This window comes from Mesoplodon mirus (assembly GCF_964341445.2).
Source record: "Mesoplodon mirus genome assembly, chromosome: 3".
NCBI classification, from domain to species: Eukaryota; Metazoa; Chordata; class Mammalia; order Artiodactyla; family Ziphiidae; genus Mesoplodon; species Mesoplodon mirus.
In genome coordinates, this window is record NC_138978.1 from 141,939,401 (window position 1) to 141,960,362 (window position 20,962).

A 20,962-nucleotide genomic window follows, 5' to 3' on the forward strand; every position below is an offset into this window, starting at 1 on the left:
TCCCCACCCTGGGTCCCCCCTTCCTCCCGGAGAAGCCCTTTACCATTTCGGTGTCAAGAGCTAGCTGAAAACACTACCGTGGGCAACGGTGGCCGTTCCGCCAGAACTCCGCGCCCGAGTTCCCCGGACGTTTCGATTGTGTGGGAATTGTTTGGAGAGGCGGGGGATGGAGGAGGCAGCCCGTGGGGCACAAGGAGGCGGGAGTGGGGGCGGTAGGGGAGTGGAGATCCACCAGAATTTCTCCCCGTTCTCGGGCATTTCACAGTCTGCATCTCAGATGATTAGAGGGTCTGTCCTGGCCCCTCACCCCTGCCTTGGGAGATTATCTCCCGCGTTTTATTTTCCTTGGCAGGGAGCAACTTTTGGCTTACACCGTTCGCTCCATAAATTTCCACTCGGTAACGTCGTGCTGATCGGAGCTCGGCGGCGGCGTAGAGCCTGCGCCCGCAGCAGTTCAATTCAATTGACACGTGTTGAGCTTCTCCAGCGCACCCGGCGCGGCGCTGGGCGCGGGGTGGGGGTGGGGGTGGGGGGGCGGGGCAGGCAGGTGAGAGGGGGAAGCGGAGAGGCGAGGTTCCGGCCTCCCCAGAGCGCAGAGCCTCTAGGGCGAGCCGAGAAGCCCCAGTTCGTGAAGCGGGCGGGAAGGGGTGGGAGCGGGGGAGGGGTGTTCCGGCCTAACCGGGCCCGGACACCGCCGCAAAAGGTGACCCCACTCCGTTGCTGGATAGGCTCTTTTTATGCTGAACGTGTGCCGGAGTCCAGCTCCAGCGAGTCCAGGGATACCCGAGGGATGGATAGCGTCGGTGAAGGAAATAATTCTACTACACTTCTTAAAGTATCAGCATTGCATGTTTCTCTTATGTCTTTATTCTTCACAATCACAGGTTTATATATTGTAGTTGATTACATTACCAGGTACGTGGCCAAACAATCTTAGCACAATCAAACCGCAAAATGTTCTATAAAGATTTTTTTTAAAAAATATCCCCTAGTTTCTAGATGTCCTATTAAAATATTTCCCCAAGTTCCCATTAATCACAGGTTATTTCTTAGTAACCAAGCCAAGCAGTTATATGATTATTTCAATTGTAAAAGTTGGAGCTACTTGTTCCTATTTCTCTTCTTGCATGCGCAACCTATTACAATGGTTCCATGAAAATATTTACAATGTACCTGCATGCTCTTTCTCGTTGTTTCCTTCAACTGAGACAGTGTTTTCTCCCTATCCTGGCAACCAATTCTGCTCTAGTCATTTGCTTTTCTATAATTAATCTTCCTTTATAATAGAACCATAAATTTCCTATGTCATCAGGAACTCCGGCCCGTGGCCATAACTCCATACTAGAGGGTGTTTTTCATAAAAACATCCCCTTAGTTCCAGGCTCTTAATTCTTTACCCATTTCCCCCGGGCTTTAGTGGGTACTTCCCATTCTGTGGTAGTTTCAGGAGGGGGAGTCCTAGAGGAATTTTTCTTTCACGTGGAGCAACATCCCCCCAAAATTGCCCCTGTATGTAAATTTATTATCATAAAACATAACAACAGAGCTGTAGTCCACCTTCCTGGCACGGCGCTGCCTTGCAGTTTCGCCTTCCGTTGCTCATGACTTTGTCATGGTGCAATGGCTCCAGGATGGCTTCTGACAGGGAAGTAGGACCGGCTAGCAAAAGCACTCGAGGAAAGAGAGAGGGGTTGCCCCAAGATTTTGTTGCTGTTTAGTGGTGTCCTTAGTGGACAGATGTTCCCCCTCTAACCCCCTGGCCTTGCCCCAAGTGGAATGCCTGGTCTGGTGACAGCTGTAACATTTGGAAACAAACAAGCTGAAGCCACATTAACAGATGACTGCATCTCTTTCTTTCCCGAAGGATTTATCAGAATTGGCTTTAAGAATAATATTAGCATATACGTATATAATAAGCCCTTTCCTTCTCTCTTTAAATTGGCACCAGCTATTAACAGGTTTCTCTCTCTGTCTCATCTTCCTCCCTCCCTCCTTCCCTCCCTCCCTCTCCTAAGCTGACCAGATCATCAGTTTCTGGACTTAAGGGGGAAAAAAGGCCAAGGATGTGCTCTCTTAACAGCTGAAACAGGGTTTATTTTCCCAGCGTTGAACCATTCCCAAGTAGAGAGGCTCTTTGACACTAGGGTTCTCTGTGAGTGAACTTCTCACATTCAGTTTGCTTTTGGAATTGCCCATCACTAGGTCCAGGCCAGTTTTATCCTTGGATTTGTCCAGCAACCTAAACAGTATAATTGCACAAGGCCAAGGCAGTACTTTTAATCTAGGAAGAGTTCCCAACTCTCTGTTTAGCAGTTCCAAAATTAGGAGGTAGTGTAGCAAACAGTTTCAACAAGGCTCAGTAAGAATTCTTGACCCTAGAATGCGGGCTTTTTAAAAGCTGGAACAACCTAATTCATCTCTCTGAGTTTCACTTTCATAAAATTAGACCTCACCAAAGAGCAGGGGATTCTTAATATGTATCAAAGTGTATGTGGAATCTGGATGGGAATATTACATCTTTAATTTCACTAACCTCTAGCTGCAATTTAGTATTTAGCATGTCCTTTAAATCTAAATGCAGACAACAAACCACGATAACATTAGGAGTACCTGTGACTATATCCCCAGCAGATTCCACAGACAATTTCCTAAGGCAGTTTTTATAGACATCTCAAAGTATCACTAGTCTGATGTTACAATCAAATCATCATTACCTTTTTTGTTTTATCTAATAGACTATATCTATTTTAGAATGGTTTTAGATATACAGAAAAATTAAGGGGATAATACAGAGTTCTTATATATCTCATTCCCAATTTCCTCTATTATTGACACCGTACACTAGTGTGGTACCTTTTTTACAATTAATGAGCCAATATTAATACAATTATATTAACCAGAGTCTGTACTTTATTCAGATTTCCTTGGCTTTTGCCTAGTGCCCTTAATTCCATTTCAGGCTTCCATCCAGGACACCACATTACATTTAGTTATCAAGCCCCCTTAGGCTCCTCTGGGCTATGGTAGTTTCTCAGGCTTTTCTTGTTTTTGATAACCTTGACAGTTTCTTTTTAAATTTTATTTATTTAATTTATTTATTTTTGGCTGTGTTGGGTGTTCGTTGCTACGTGCGGGCTTTCTCTAGTTGCGGAGAGCGGGGGTTACTCTTCGTTGCAGTGCGCCGGCCTCTCATTGCAGTGGCCTCTCTCGTTGTGGAGCACGGGCTGTAGGCGCGTGGGCCTCCGTAGTTGCATCATATGGACTCAGTATTTGTGGCTCACGGGCTTAGTTGCTCCCTGGCATGTGGGATCTTCCCAGGCCAGGGCTCGAACCCGTGTCCCCTGCATTGGCAGGCGGACTCTCAACCACTGCACCACCAGGGAAGCCCCCACCTTGATGGTTTTGAGGAGCAGTGATCAAGTGTTTTGTAGCATACCTCACTAATGTAAACTGTCCAATGCTTTTCTCATGGTAAGACTGGGATTATGGTTTATTGGGAGGACAACCAGATAAAGTGCCTCTTTTATAACATCTTATCAAGGGTACATGCTATCAATGTGATTTGCCTGTTGATGTTGACCTTGATAACCTGGCTGAGGTAGTGTCTCAGATTTCTCCACTGTAAAGTTACTCCTCCACCCCTTCCACACTACACTTGTTGGAAGGAAGTCACTATGTGAAGCACAAACCCAAAGAGTGGAGAGTTATGATCCACCTCCTTGAGGACAGAGTATGTACATAAAGTATTTGGAATTCTTCCACACAGATTTGTCTATTTCCCCCTAAACATTAATTTATTCAATTATTGACATTTATTTATATCAGTATAGACTCATGGATATCTATTTTATCCTTTGGGTTATAATCCAATACTACTTTATTTTGTTGTTTGAATTGTTCCAGCTTTGGCCATTGGGAGCTTTTGCTTTTGGCGACTGCGCTCCTTTGACATACTCCCTTTGGGGTGTGTGAGTTTGTGTGTGTCTGTGTATCTGTGTGTATCTGTGTTTAGCATGCATGTTTGTGTGTGTGTGTTTAACACTTCCTGACTTTCTGGTACCACAAGATGCTCCAGGCTCATTTTGTGTATTTCCTGCCCCAGTCCTAGAATCAGTCATTTCTCTGAGGAGCCCTGATTCCTTTTATTGGAGAGTAGCAATAGAAACCAAGATCTGGGCTCTAGATGTGCTGTTGCTAATGGGCTATTATTTGATTAGGCTCTCTTAACTGAGAGAACAAAGAAATATATATGTATACTAACCCATGTATATACACATATCAGTAAATATTTCTATATATAACTATCTATATCTATATTGAGCTGAGTGTATACTGATGTCTGCAACTATAATCCATTAACTCTGAGATTAGTTTAGCCTTCTCCTCTTGTTTATCTGTAAATTCATACTTCAATATTGAGAAATGTGGCTACCACCATCCACCATCTATTTATTTAATTGTTCAATTTCAGTACACATGTATCAGAGTTGTGAACCCATCTCCCCAACATCACTATTTTTAAGTATAGTAGTTAATAGAGTCTCTGTTATATCTTCTTATTTAATGAGTTTAAATACCCATTTGTTTCTATATCACAAATTTGGTTCTTAAAATAGTCTAATGACTGCATTTAAAACATAGTAACTAGTTTCTTTTGAGATTCTATGTATTATATTTTATGAATTTAAAAGTGTTATTTTAAGACTCTTTAAATGGGCTACTCCATATTGTCAAAGGGATCCACAGTAAAAAGAAGGTTAGGACCCCAACCTCACAAAGATTATTGTCAGTTTATAATGAGATGATGTGAAATTGTCTGGTGCAAATGTTGGGAGCTCATGCTTGATAAGTGTTAGCTTTGTCCACTTGGGCAGGCTTCTTTCTCCTTTAAAGTTCTAAATACCTTGGAAGAGAGAACATGCTAAACCGTATGGTTAATAATTTATAATGTAGTGGAAGGATTTGCTAGGTATCAGTGTTGGAGGTAAAGGTCCATATAAGGTTGACGGAGGATGAGTGATTCCACTGCAGAAGTTTGTACTTGATATAAATTAATATAAGTGCAAGCAATGTATTTTAAGTTCATTCTAGAGGAGTAGTTCAGAATAGCTTCATAGAGGAGAAGACCTGAGCTATCTTGGGAGATGTTTAAACAGATGAGGAGTGGAGCCGGAGTTGGGAAGGCAAAGGCAGTGTAGCCTTAGAATGCAAATGTTCACAGACATGATCTTGTGGCTTATTCACCATCCTTACCAACCTAATAAGGACACCTGCTGGTAGCTTCATCATCATCATCATCACCATCAACATCATCACCATCATGTTAATAAAGAATGGATATATTTGCCAGGTAGTCAAACAAGCTCTTTGCACGTAGCACCTAGATGTTTTCTACGATCCACCTTATGAGTTCAATCATTGTAATTATTCTCATTTTTCACATACAAAAATGAAGACTTAGAGAGATTAAGTAATTTGTTCAAATCTTGGTGTGTGCCCTCTCAACTCCATGCTCTTTACCTCTGTGCTTAACAGGCTAGGATGATTTGCCCATATTAAGGGCTCAAATATTGGTTGATAAGTATAATAATCTCATAAAAGGAAAAGTGAAGTAATCTACTTTGATGTTTATGATGCAGTTTGGTGAATGCACTTAAGTGCCAATAGATGAATAATAAAAGTTAGAAACACACAAAAATAGAGAATAAAAATTCATATGTGTATGTCTGCTGGGAACAAAAAATCCTCCTGAATGTCTAACTTCTTAGTAAATATCAGGATATCACATACACATCATTAGGCAGCATCAATGGAGGATCCTCTGTACCCTGCAAGAGGGCACTGTTATAGATGCACAGAAAGAAAATTCATGTTTCCTGTACATTATAAATAAGGACATACTATGATCACTCTTTAAGAATGAAGTAATTTGAATTTTTAAATTTTCCTTATCAATTGGTGTATATGAATCATGTTAGGTGAAGAATTATTGGTTGATTGGACATTTTATGTTTTAATTCTTTACAGAAAACAAATCCTTTTAGGCTTAAAATATCACATTCAGCAAATGAGTTATTATACTGAAGAAAGTGATGAATTCAGTAAAGTGTCTGGAATCTAAAATAAGAAGTAATTGAAGGAACTGGGAATAGATGACATGAAGCAAGACCAGGAGAGAAGTAGGTGGTCGCTCTAAACTATTTTAGGAGTTGTCCTATGAAAAAGGGTTTAGACTGTCCCACACTGAAGATTTCAGACCAAGTAGACAGGTTTAGGTTGATAAAAGTATGAATATTTTGACAAGTAGAACCTTTCAACTATAAAATGGAGCGACTGCATTTTAAACTCAAGAACTCCCTGTTACTGAAGTGCTTTAACAGAGGTTGAAGTTAAGCAGTTGGAAAAGTAAGAGCCTTTACAGTGAGAAAATTCTATGATTCTATGGTTTTCAACTCATAAATTTGTGTAGTTCATCCATTTTACTCATTGTATACACTTAAGTATATTGTTCCTTGAAATGGCCATTCAAAGTTGTTTCCTGTGCCACACACTATGAATGTTAGGGTTGGTCCTGTGTAAATCTTACCCCCATTGAATTAGTATTAACCCTAAACAAGCAGCTTTCTTACATAAGGAAACAAAAAAAGAGGTTCAGAAATGTCCAAACTAAGTTTTTATAAAACTGTGTTATCAAATCTAATTTATCAAAAAACTTCAAACAGGGGCTTCCCTGGTGGCGCAGTGGTTGAGAGTCCACCTGCCGATGCAGGGGACACGGGTTCGTGCCCCAGTCCGGGAAGATCCCACATGCCGTGGAGCGGCTGGGCCCGTGAGCCACGGCCGCTGAGCCTGCGCCTCCGGAGCCTGTGCTCCACAACGGGAGAGGCCACAACGGTGAGAGGCCCGCGTACCGCAAAAAAATAAAAATAAAAGGAAGATGCAGACCTGTATGCTTCAGGATTTTCTCACCAAAACCCCCACACAATTTCTTTACTATTCCAGCCAAGTATGGCCTAGCCCTACCCTCATCCCTGTTTTTCTTGGTTTAGTAATAAAGAAAGAGATGGAAATAAAGAAGAGATATCGGGTAGAAAGATATAAAATAGTGGGGAAAATAACATAAGTGAAGTCAAGTACCACCATCATTTACTAGAAGTGAACTTTCAGCACCAGCGTTAATATTTTTTCCTGTTATATCTGTAAATGATAATAACTAATATGTACATAACAATTTTCAATTTAAACAAATCTCATTTTTATAACTAACTACTTCGCAACAAGTAACATGCTAAGGCAACATCAATAGATGAAAAACGGTAGTCCCTGGCCCCAAGGAACGTTGCCCAGGAGAACACAGATATATGTAAACAACACAATCACAATACAGTGTAGCGAGTGCAACAATCAGGCATGCAGAAGTGCAAGGGTAGCAAAAAGGAGCATGTGATCACAACACTAAAAAGAAGACTGCACAAAAGACATAATATGTAAACTGAGGTTTGAAAAATGAAGTGGGTTTCCCAGGTGCCCCATAGGGAGAAAGGAATTCTTGGAGGAGGGAAAAGCATAAATGAAGACAGTGAATTGTTCATATAATCCAGAAGTGAAGTAGGCAATGGCAGGAGAAATGATTGGACACAGGCGTCATGAATACTTGCATGTCTGCATTTTAGCAAGTCCATTCTAAAGGAAACTTTGAGGATCAACTCGGGGGTGGGGGGCCGCGGGGAGGACAGAACTAGTCATTGCTGCCAGAAACACTGGAACCACTTTCTACCAACCCACCAAAATAACGACTTCAAAGGCAACATGTTATCACAGAAAAGGTTTTTTTGTTTGTTTGTTTGTTTTTAGTTCATTAGGTCTCACTTAAAATTCTGATTCCACAATGCACTTGCTTTGGGATCTTGAACAACACTCATAACCTCTGCAAGTTTCAGTGTAGTAAGTTTATGTGATTACCTTCATCTGTAATATCCCTGAGTTGCAATCTTAATGGAAACTCAAGTTCAGGTCAAAGACAAGTTTCTCTGTGACCTCTCCTCTGAATTGATTCAAAAGCCGTCTCTCCCGTCCTCATTTGGCTTCTCTTATGGAATCTCATAAAAACTTCTATGACCTCTTTCGGTTTTTTTGTTGTTGTTGTTGTTGTTGTCTGTTTGTTTGTTTTTTAATTTAAGTATAGTTGATTTACAATGTTGTGTTACTTTCAGGTGTACAGCACAGTGATTCCTTTTTCACATTCTTTTCCCTTATAAGTTATTACAAAATATTGAGTAGAGTTCCCTGTGCCAATAAGGAGATCCTTGTTGTATCTATTCTATGCCTTATTTGAATGACCGTAGCACTCGTTGTCTGTATCATTTTTATGTCTCTGGTTGCTTTGTGACTGAAAATGAAAAATTTCTATTTGTTCATTTCCTGGCCCTTCCTTAAAAATGTGTTCATTTATGTATTTCATATTTATTGACTACATCTTAGACACCGTGTTAACTGCTGGTTCTAGATGTTAGTAAAATATAGACCTTCCTGCTCAAAAGGTCACAGTATTTGTGGGAAAACAAAAAAATGAACAACCTATATCTCAAAGAGCTTTGTACTTCCCAAAGAGAACACACCTAGTAGGTACAATAAATACATGTATCATACATAAATGTATAAATAGTTAATGGGATTAAAAACTAGAGATAACTGCTTTTCGATTCTGAGGAAATGATGATTATATTTCACCAGGAGCTCAATACCACTCTGAGAATGAGGGCTTAACCCCCGTCCTGACTCACTGCATTGCTTTTCTGTATAAAAATACACAAGTCTGTATATACGCTCTAGAAAAAGGCTTATCTGGCATGAATTTCAGATAGCAAGAAGAAAACTTCAAGAAGTTCAGAGAAGCATCCAGCAGCTCAGATGATTGGCACTAATACAACTTGCTTGACAGGAAAATTGAGCTGTAAATCTCACAAAATTAGATGATCTTTGAAGAATTTCAAAACCTCCTGCTATTAATTGGAAATCCTAGAAGAACCTCTTCTTTTAAAGCATACTGATAATATGCTTTACAGCTTAATATTCAGAAGCCTATGTTTTGGCTAAGTGAGCTTCAGGAAAGAAGGAAACTTGTGGTTCAGTTCCATCTACTCTGCAACCTCTGGTCAAGACATCTACTTCTGTGCTCAGCCATCTTATCATCTGTAAAATGGAGGCAACTCTAAGAAAACATAGTTACAGAGATGTTGCACAGTTTCATGTGTCATTGTCTTCATTTGTTTCAGAAAACCAGTAACATCTAAGCTACTACTGAAAGAGTGCAATGTTACTTGGGGTCATCTAGTGAAGCTCTGTCAAAGTAAAGAAAGGGAAAGGGCCTAGAATAACTATAATTTTCCCAAGAGGACACTATTATTTTATGGTAAATCTGGGACAAGAACCCTGATCTCTTTGATGCCATTCCATTGTTCTTTCGTTGGGTTCTGAACAACCCAGAGAAAGAAAGAGAATTGAAACTCCTATGTGCTGTGTCACTGGTACAGGACGTGGCAAGATTGGAATTGGAGCACTACATATTAACAGGTATTTGGGGAATTCTTCAAACTAATTAAGATATATACCAGGTCCATAAAAAACAGTATGTTTTCTGAAGATGATTCTGTGGCATGAACAGAACTGGTAGCTGAAGGTGTCTGTGTGCTGCAGTTCCAAACAGGATGGATGAATGCTTGTTTTCTGGCACCTTGAAGACTCCATCCCAACATACACATTAAAATAAAGTTAACATTTCAACTGGGTCATATTTAATTATGCATGCCCTTGTAAGTCAGCAAAATATTCCATATATCATTTAAGTTGTCACTCACTTTTTTTTTTTTTTTTTTGCAGTACGCGGGCCTCTCACTGTTGTGGCCTCTCCCGTTGCGGAGCAGAGGCTCTGGACGCGCAGGCTCAGCGGCCATGGCTCACGGGCCTAGCCACTCCGTGGCATGTGGGATCTTCCCGGTCCGGGGCACGAACCTGTGTCCCCTGCATCGGCAGGCGGACTCTCAACCACTGCGCCACCAGGGAAGCCCCATATCTGATTTTCATATTAGGACTCTTCTAATTTTTTATATACATTGGAAAATAACTGATGTCTTTCTAAGGTGTATATCTTTGATTATGTTTTCTATTTTCATAAAGCTTCTTGTATTCTCTACTCAAAACAGGAGTAAATAATGGCTGCATATAACTAATCATAATCAGCCACTTTGTCCAGATTTTTAGATGTGTTGGTATAAAGCTACCATAGTATTCTTTTGTAATTAAAAAAAAATTCTCTCTGTTTTATAGCTAGTCCCATCTCTATCATATTTGCCAAATATTGCTTATTTTATTGGTGTTTGTAAAGAGCAAGCTTTTGGTTTTCTTTGTCACGTTTACTGCTTTTCTTCTCTATTTTTGACTTTTCTCTTGATTAATTTTGTCCTTCCACTCTTTGGGATTTACCTTGCTCTTTTTCTATGTCTACTGTCCATTTCCTGTAGCTTCAAGAGCCATTTTCCACAACTCAACGAGCTCTGCCGGCTGTGTCATGGCCACTTCATCATATGCCATTAAAACTTAATCTCATACACTGGGTGAAGACTCGGCAGTCTTATTTTGCTTTCAAAATTGTTCTATAGCCTTGGATCCTTCTTCTTCTCCTAAATTAGCACTATCATCAGGGAAAATTCTAGTGGGCCTAGAATTCTAGGCTTGCCTTTCCTGCAGTTTCATAATCAAAGAAAAAAACATTTCCACCCTTTTTTTGATGTTGATCGAAAATTTAGCATCACTTCTTTGCACTGTATTCAAATCCCAAAATATAAGCAAGCCTTCATGCACACAGGCTCACTGAAATGTCATAACTTTAAACTATGTATGACCTTGAACAATGACCTTTCCAAATACTCCACACTCTTTCTAGGTGTTCAGACTTTTTCATTCCTACAACATCTTTTACATATGGTCGATTTGTGTCATAAGTTCTTCCTCACTCCCACTTCTGAGTATATATCCAAAGGAAATATCATCACAATTTGAAGAGATATCTGTACTCCCATGTTGATTGTAGCATTATGCACAAGAGTCAAGGTATGGAAACCACCTAAGTGTCCATAGTAGATTAATGGATAAAGGAAATATGGTATATATATAGAATAGAATATTATTCAACCTTAAAAAAGAAGAAAATCCTATCATTTAAGTCAACATGGATAAAACTGGAGGCCACGATGCTAAGTGAAATAAGACAAAGACAAATAGTGCATGATGTCACTTATATGTGGACTCTAAAAAAATAGTGAAATAAATCAACTCTTCCCTCCCTGGACATTTTCCTCAGCAGAATCTAGCAGCCTCTACTATGAGTCTTATCTTTTTTCTTTTTATTGTTTGTACCAGATCACAACCCCAGGGAACCTATGTATTTACCGATGTATATCTACATTATAGTTTACCATTGTTCTTTTCCTTTGTAATTCATTCCTTCCACTTCTGGCCTCAGAACCTCATTTTTACTTTGGAGAAGTCCTTGTGATTCAGGTAGGCTGTGTGTCTCCTTCCTAGGCTGTGTGACTTGGGGCTGGCTAGACACAGTGTTTTACATATACTCTATATGTCTTAAGTACTTATTTCTCTGTTTTCCATCATTTTCCCTCCAAATTTTTGTGTAGTTATTTTTTAATTGACATTTGTATTCCTTTCTTTTGTTTGACTAAGGTACTGTTCAACCAATCTTCTGAGTGCTTAATTTCAACTTTTTTAATTCTAGAAGTTTCTTTTGGTTGCATTTCACAGATAATTTTTGCTTAAATTGTACATGTTGCCCTTCTTTTAATACATTAATCATAATTTTAAATAATGGTTTCATTGAGATATAATTTACTTTCCATATTATTTAAAGTGTACAATTTAATGTGTTATGCATCTACCACCACAATCAATTTTAGAACTTTCATCCACCCCCCAAAAGAAAAAGAATCTATTATAGGTCACTCACTCCCCCATTTCTCCAAACCCTAGGCAGCCACTAATATACTTTGTCTCTACAGATTTGTCTAGACTGGACATTGCATACAAATGGAATCATACAATTACTTAGCATGTTTTCAAGGTTCATCCATGTTGTAGCATGCATCAGTACTTGATGTCTTTTTATGGCTGAATAATATTCCATGGTGTGGATATTACTATGTTTCATTTATCCATTCACAGTAAATGGCCATTTGGTTATTTCCACTTTGGGGCTCTTATGAATAATGCTGCTGTGCTTGGAGTTACGTGCAAGTTATGCATGCAGGTCTAGATTTGTTTTTTTAATTAACAGACTATTTCGGAGCAGTTTCTGGTTTACAGAAAAATTAAGCAGAAAGGACAGAGTTCTCATACCTCCTTAGCTCTCTACCCAGTTTCCCCTATTATTAACATCTTACATTAGCGTTAAGATGTTTGTTATAGTTAATGAACCCATATTGATACATTATTACTAACTAATGTCCATGGTTTACATTAGACTTCACTCTTTGTTTTGTACATTATATGATTTTTGACAAATGTGCAATAACCTGTATCCACCATTACAGAACCATACACAGGAGTCTCTTTGCCTTTAAAATTCCGCGCTTCACCCATCCTTTTCTCCCTCCCCGCAACCTCTGGCAACCATTGATCTTTTGACTGTCTCCACACTTTGGCCTTCTCCTAAATTTCATATAGCTGCAATCATATAATATGCATGTAGCCTTTGCAGATTGGCTTTTTTTTCACTTAGCAATATGCATTTAAGCTTCTCCCATGTCTTTTCATGGCTTCATAGCATTTTCTCTTTATTGCTCAATGCTATTCCTTTATACCGATATACCATAGTTTGTTTATCCATTCACCTATTGAAAAACATCTTGGTTGATTTCAAGTTTTGGCAATTATGAAAGAAACTGTTATAAACATCCATGTGCAGGTTTTTATGCGGACATAACTTTTCAGTTCCTATGGGTAAATACCAAAGAGCATGATTACTAGATCACTGTATGGTAAAAGTATGTTTAGTTTTGTAAGAAACTGCCAAGTACCCTGCTAGCAGCAAATGAGAATTTCAGTTGTTCTGCATCATCAACAACTTTGGTATTTCATTATTTGGATTTTAGCTATTTGAATAGGTGTGTAGTGGTATCTCGTTATTCTAATTTAAAATTCCCTGATGACATGGAATGTGTAGCATCTTTTCTTATGCTTATTTGCCATGTGTCTATTTTCTTTGTTTAATCATAGTTGTTGTGTTTTGTTTTTTAACCAATGCCTGCTAACTCTTGTCCTCCTGTGTCTATTTATATTGTCTTTTTTCTATCTATCTTTCTTTCTTTTTTGAGCTTTTGATCATTTAGTCTTTTTCCTGGTATGTCCAATTATTTTTTCTATTAAAATTGGGCTTAACTTATTTTAGGAAACTATAAAGATACCTCCATATTCTGGATGTTGTTATCGTTCTCTTGAAAAGATTTCCTTTTGCCCATGGCAGACAGTTACCATAGGGACTGGAAACCTTAGTCCATTCTCATTCAGCTCATTCAAAGCTGTTTTTTCAGTCTGTGTGAAGGGTGCTCTATTTCTGTCTTCTCCTTCCTCTATGGGTGTTGCCCTTTGGGATTACCACGTGAAAGTTTGGATTCTCCCTATTCCCAACTACCCTTGTATTTGTTAGGCTTTAAATGTAATGGTTCCCCCAGCCCTGTGAGACTAAGGATACGTGTAGCTTGTCATTCCATTAGTTGTTGCTTTTAGCTTCAGCTCTTGCCGTTTGGCTTCTGTGGTTACAGTCTTTTGAACTCCTTGGCTTTTCAGCTCCTAGGCTGCAACATTTGAATCAGCAAATGCCCCAAGGAGAAAAGCTGCACCAAATGTCAAGCTTGCATCTGTGTTTCCCTTCTCTCCAGAACTTGGCCCACATGTCTTGGTGTCTCTCTAACATTCGGATGCTGGCGAACAGATGTTTTCTTACTGTATCCAGGTTTTCTAAAATTTCTTTAGACTTCACCTGATCTTATGTTATTATTGAAGTATCATCTCAATTAGCCCTAGGAAGAAAATATACAATTTTATGGTTTTTTTTTAAATTTTCTATATTACCTCAGTTTCTGTAGAGACCTTTTACCTGATTGTTCAGTCTAGTTCCTGTGTTACCAGTAAGATGGAGATAGGTGGAGTCTAAGAATATTGGGGGGAAAATCACTGATGAATGATATGGCTTGTTCTTTTTGTTTTTCCTCTCCTTATTTACTCTGGCAGCCTACATTTGCCCTTCTTGATTTGACCCAGTTGCCCAGATAAGCAACCCACTCTGGCAAAGACATGACTTTACTCTCATAAATGTCTGCATGTTAGGATAAGTTAGATGATGAACAACATGCCAAAGTTCTTTCTGTGACCAGTCAGAATGGCCATCATCAAAAAATCTACAAACAATAAATGCTGGAGAGGGTGTGGAGAAAAGGAAACCATCCTACACTGTTGGTGGGACTGTAAATTGGTACAGCCACTATGGAGAACAGTATGGAGGTTCCTTAAAAAACTAAAAAATATAACTACCATACGACCCAGCAATCCCACTACTGGGCATATACCCTAATAAAACCATAATTCGAAAAGAGACATGTACCACCATGTTCATTGTGGCAGTATTTACAATCGCCAGGACATGGAAACAACCTAAGTGTCCATCGACAGATGAATGATAAAGAAGATGTGGCACATATATACAGTAGAATATTACTCAGCCATAAAAAGAAATGAAATTGAGTTATTTGCAGTGAGGTGGATGGACCTAGAGACTGTCATACAGAATGAAGTAAGTCAGAAAGAGAGAAACAAATACCGTATGCTAACACAGATATATGGAATCTGAAAAAAAAATTCTTCTGAAGAACCTAGGGGCAGGACAGGAATAAAGACGCAGATGTAGAGAATGGACTTGAGGACATGGGGAGGGGGAAGGGTAAGGTGGGATGAAGTGACAGAGTGGCTTGGACATATATACAGTCCCAAATGTAAAACACAAACTAGTGGGAAGCAGCCACATAGCACAGGGAGATCAGCTCGGTGCTTTGTGACCACCTAGAGGGGTGGGGTAGGGAGGGTGGGAGGGAGACACAAGAGGGAGGAGATATGGGGATATAGGTATATGTATAGCTGATTCACTTTGTTATAAAGCAGAAACTAACACAGCATTGTAAAGCAATTCTACTCCAATAAAGATGTTAAAAAAACCAAAAAGTTAGAGAGTAAAAAAATTCTAAAGAATTGGCCACACTCCTCCAATAGATTCTCTAACATTTAGCAGAACAGAATTCACACTGAATCTGGTTTATGAGTAAAAGACAAGTCAACTTTAAAGTGGATCAGAGATGACAACATTTCTTTTCCATGTGGCTGCTTTGGAGCCATATTTCTGCTGACCACTCAAAACCTTCCTCTTGAGTATTGTATGATATATTAGAACCAGGAATAAGGGGTGTTAGTGCTGGAAGGGTCACACAGTGGTCTGCAATTTAATTCACATATCCTTTCTGCACCAGACTCTTTAAGATCATTGAGTTATCCTAAGAATTTTGAAGCTGTAGAATTCAAGACAGTACATTACAATATGCCAATATTACTATTCTCCTGCTCTGACATTCTCCACTGATGAACAGATGAAGGAGAAGGAAGGGCAGTCAGCAGTAACTGAGAGTAAATGAAACTGGAATATTATAATTCAGTATCATTTGAGTGACTGAATTGGCTGGCAGAGTGTTCTCCAGTTAAGGGTGAGGGAAGATTAATTCTGCACATGACACCACTACTGTATTTATACAAGTCTACTGGGACAGTTGTTTGCCTTGATTTGTTTTCTTCATTCATTTCAGTCAGACAGTTGTGTTGACTGATTTTCCTTTTTGATGTATGAAATGACTGTTTGACTGAATTTACCATTTACTTTACACTAATGCACTGGAAAAATGATACATTAGTCAAATTGGATTGGCAGGTATGAAAATGTTTACCCCAGAACTAGACAGAAATATAATATTGCCTTCTACAGAAATGTAAGTCATATGCCCTGGATTTTGGGGAAATGTTCCAATTTTAACTATTTTGCCAAATTTCAAAAATGTAGGGTAACTGATCCCATAGTAAAAATAAGAAGATCTGTGACGTCCAGATAAAAATAGTTTTGTGTGACTCTGACAATCACATAACACAAAAGAAAAAAGTATTATGAGATAAATTTTAGTGATTTTCATACTTATTAAGAGGTGTTTCTATGTTAAACTTTTGAGTCTTATTCTAGAAGTTCTGTAGGAACAAACACTTCAAATATATTCATAGAAAACCCTCTTTATTTATAATTCCATTCTTCCAATATTTATAGTTACTATGACAGGCCATTTCTCCACATCCCGTCCCATGATTCTCTGCTCCTATTGAACATTTGGAAATTGGTGGCATGAGCAGGAAAGTGAAGCAGTTTTTGAGATTACTGAATAATGCTGATTTTATAAAGACTGCTTTCTTCCGTTGTTGGCAAACTTATTATGGTACCGATGGTTGGATACTACTCTTAGAGATGAAAAAGGTCTTAAGGAATCTTCCATATTCCATTCACCAATCTGTGTTCTTGTTCAAAGCAAAATTAATTCCTTTCAAAATTAACATATTAGCTTAATAATAATTTTTAATCTTAAAATAATCTATCTGGGAGAATGGGAATTTTTGGTGGGAAAAAGTGACAGAAGATGGGACGAAAAGAGAATTCATAGAAAGACAAAACAGCATTTTTTAAATGGTGGGTACGAACTTCTGTTTCCAACTATATCAGTTTACCTTAGGAAAACATACTAGAAAGGCCAGATAAATCATAAGCAACATTTGACTGTGAGCGTTAGAAAGCTACTGAGGTAGCCATGACCTAGAAAAGTAAAATAGAGAAAGAAACTCACTGAAGTGAGAACAATATTCTGCACATGCTTTTCTAGCCCAGTCATTTAGAAACTACTGATGAAGAGCAAAAGGCTGAGAAACCAAATGTGGCTCCTAAGAGGTAGAAAAGCCAGCAGATCTTAGGACAATGTCATAGGACTAAGGAAACCAGAATTGGAATTGAGAAATAACAAGGCAGCTAGAATTTTAAGGACCAAAATCACAGAGAGAGTAAAGATTCAGAGAACGGAGCTGGATTCAGCAACAGTGTTCCCTTGCAGTATTTTCCATGTATAATAGGTAGACAAGGCAAGATGCTAAGAAGTCAAACAAAAGCTAACTGAAGTCAAAGCAAAGACTTAGTTGGTTCATAATGCTGAAGAGACAAAATTGGGGTTCAGAACCTATGAAAGATTTGTGGCCCAATGGTAAACTAATGATATGAATTAGGACATTGAAATCTCTACATATGTGTGTGTGTGTGTGTCTGTGTTTGTGTGTGTGTGTGTGTGTAAGGAAGGTTGAGGCAACATCTACATTGAACCTTATAAAGAAGGAAAATGAGTATGAAGTTGGTCCAGTGACTGAGGTGATCTTCCCCTCTGCTCCCTACCTAAGAATAGGAAATTCTCTCCTCAAGAAAATACAGTTGACCCTTGAACAATGTAGGGGTTAGAGACACTGACTCCCTGTGCAGTCAAAAATCCACATATAACTTTATGGTCGGCCCTTTTTATCTGTGGTTCTGAATCTGAGGATTCAACCAACCACACATCATGTAGTACTGTATTACTTATTGAAAAAAAATCCATGTATAAGTGCATCTGTGCAGTTCAAACCCAGGTTGTTCAAAGGGCAACTGTAATGTCATTCAGATTCTATACAACTTGTCATATCCCAAGTCTGGTATTCACTGAAGAGCCACCAAGACTACCAAGAAAAGGAGAATTAGAATAAAAAACAAAACAGAATCAGAATCATAGATGACCTAAACATTAAAGTTCATACATATTTTGGTAAATATTATCAAGTTCAAGAAAATAGATGACAAGGTGGAGAACTTAACTTGACGACTAGAAACTATAAACTGATTGAAGTTGAACTGATAGAATTAAAAACTATACGAAATTTAAAACTCGGTACTGGATTGGACACAGGTAAAGAGAGGTAAGTGAACTGGAAGATAGAGCAGTAACAATATTAAGACTAAAGCATGGGAAACGAAAAGAATAAAAAGTAGACAAAAGCGCATTTGAGACACATGGGCCACAGTAAATATTTTTTATCATATGTGTAAACTGGAGTCCAAAGAAAAAAGGAGAGAGAGATTGGGATGAAAACAATATTTCAGAAATATTAACAGCTGAGAGTTCTCTAAAACTAAAAAGAATATATGGAGCCATAAATTCAATAAGCACTAAAAAATGCAACAAGAACAAATCCAAAGCAAACCACACCTGAGATCACCACAGTACAATTCATGAATAGCAAAGAAAAACATGACATCTTAAAAGCTGCCCGATGAAAAAGAGAGAGATTACTTTCAAAGGAACAATAGGATTAAGATTACAGCTTTCTTCTCAACGAAACTGACTGGATACTAGAAAATAATGGAATAACATTTTTAAGTGCTAAAGAAAAGAACTGCCCATTGGGAATTCTAGAGGCAGAGAAAATGTTGTTTGGAAGGAAAGATGAAATAAGGAAATTTGCAGACAAACAAAATTTAGAAAATATGTTCTCATCAGAACTGACTGAATTAAATTATACAGGGAGACCCGCAGGCTGAAGGAAGATTATCATAGACGAAAATGAGGACTTTATAAAGAATTATGTATAACAGAAGGAATAAATAAGTGGATAAACCTAAATAAAACCTAACAGCACAAAAAAGTAATAATAAAATATATCAAAAATTAAAATGCATTAAAACAAATGGAAGAGAAAAAGTAGTAAAAGATATTTAAGATCTCAGCATTGCTTGAGAAGCAGTAAAAGAGCTAATAAGTCATGGTACATGTGTAACTGCTACTTATGTAAAAATAACAAGCTAATACAAGGGAAAATGGAATTTGAAGAAATCTAAAAGGAAGAAAGAAGAGCAAAAGGAACATAACAAGGTGGGACAGATAGTAAACGAGGAGTAAACGGTCTACAAGAAAATACATTAACTGTAAATACTCAAAGGACAAGGATTATTAAAACAAAAAACGTAATTCTATGCCACCTACAAGAGACAAGAGTCAGATTGAAAATTAAAGGATTCAAAAATTATGTCCTAACAACAATAAGTAAAATTGAAGAAGATTTTTTAATGTTAACATAAATTTGAAAGCAAAAAGTATCACTGGCGATAAGGCAGGATAATAAAACCCACTGCTTCTTTACAAGGAATATATTATAAATCTAAACTTCAATGCAATAGATGAAGGGAAATTCCAAAAAAACTAAGTAGAAATAGAAAAATCTAAATTACCTAGATCAGTAACATAGAACCACAACAACAAATCAGCAGATTAGAGAAGATCTGAATACCAACATTAAAAACTTTGGCCTAAATTTACATAAAACACTGCAACAACACTGATGGAATATATATATATTATGCAGAAAATTTTAGGTGCACATGGCACATTTATAAAATTGACTATATTCCGGTTATAAAACAAGACTCCGAATAAGCAAGAAATTAAAAAATATATAACCAATATTTTACCAAATAGTTGGATATTAAAAACATACTTCTGATCATTATGTAAGTCAAAGATAAAGTGGCAATGGGAATCAGAATTTTATTAATTGAATGATAATGAAAATATGCCATAACAAAACCTGTGGGTTGCAAATAAAGCTGTGGCCACAGAGAAGTTTATGTATTCAAATTATATTTTCTAAATGTAAAAGGGAAAGGAATAAAGCAACTAGAAGATAACCTATCACCCTGAGGTAGGCAGCTCCTGAACTGTACCTGGTGGGGAAGGCAGGGCAGAACTTCAGGAGGCCAGCTGAGAGCACGGTGAACGCCACGTCAGGAGCAGTCTCCAAGAAAGAGCATTTAATGTACAAAGGGATGACTAAAATATATTTAAGAGCTAGCACCCTGACTCCTCTTAAGGATGACTTAACTTTGCTGGGGAAAAAATAAGAAGTGCTCGATGTAGAAGGTGAATAGCTTTATAATTCCCAGGAGAATCTTGGTACCAGGACCACACAATGAAGAACTTGGAGTCCCCGTGGCTAATCCAGCAGAGAGAAAAGGAGAAACAGAGATGCGAGAGAAAATAAAGGGAACTCTTGGTGCAATTTGGTGCTGCTGCAGGCCCAAGTCCAGGTATGTGCTCTCTAGCTCCCCATCTTAAATAAAAGCCACCACGTTCCTCAGTCTTTCAGGTACTTAGAATTTCTCTTTAGAACCTGAAAATGGGGTCAGGTTTCCTGTCTGCATTGCTACAGTCCAAAATAGAGGCAGGATGGTTGAAATAGTTCTCTATCTGGCAGAGGAGGCCTTGAAGCTGTGAGCCACTCACTGCAAACCAGCAGGACATGAAGGATTCTTGAGCAGACCTGAAGCTACTGGGAGGCCTTTCAGGAGTTAAATCCCATAGTAAATACTGTACCTTCATTGGCCCCTTCTCCCTCTCTGTCCAGTCTTCCTCCACTCCCATGGGGGCCCAAAGGGGTTAAATGAGCACTCTCTGACTTGTACTTGGTGGTCCCAGAACTTGACTTGGGCTTGGAGACTTCCATGAAAAGTCTGCCTTCCACCTACTGGCTTGGGTTTCTTGGTCTCTCTGCTGCAGGCTAATCCCTTCAACCTGCTTTTTCCATTTCTGCCAATAAGCCCCCTCTCCAGACCTTCCTAATGCTCTTCTGGGGCGGGAGGAGACTTACTGAGGGCAATGTTTATTTCTAGAGGGAGAGGTGACCACATGACCTCACAGTGGTCATCCCCTTGATTACTCAGTTTCTGTCTAGATTAGTCGTGGGTGTCTGT

The 20,962-nt window shown here is 38.6% G+C and overlaps 1 protein-coding gene across 1 annotated transcript in view; it reads right to left on the reverse strand.

The window, feature by feature from the left end:
- The window catches only part of LOC309799281 (uncharacterized protein), a gene marked incomplete at its 5' end in the record, with an annotated part of 55,839 nt that extends 36,119 nt beyond the window's left edge, over positions 1 to 19,720 (reverse strand). The window contains 2 exons of the mRNA XM_082612237.1: positions 372 to 601; positions 19,711 to 19,720. Of these exons, the coding sequence (XP_082468363.1) occupies positions 372 to 601; positions 19,711 to 19,720 (240 nt within the window). The remainder of the gene's footprint in view (positions 1 to 371; positions 602 to 19,710) is intronic.
- Between the last annotated feature and the right edge of the window lie 1,242 nt (positions 19,721 to 20,962).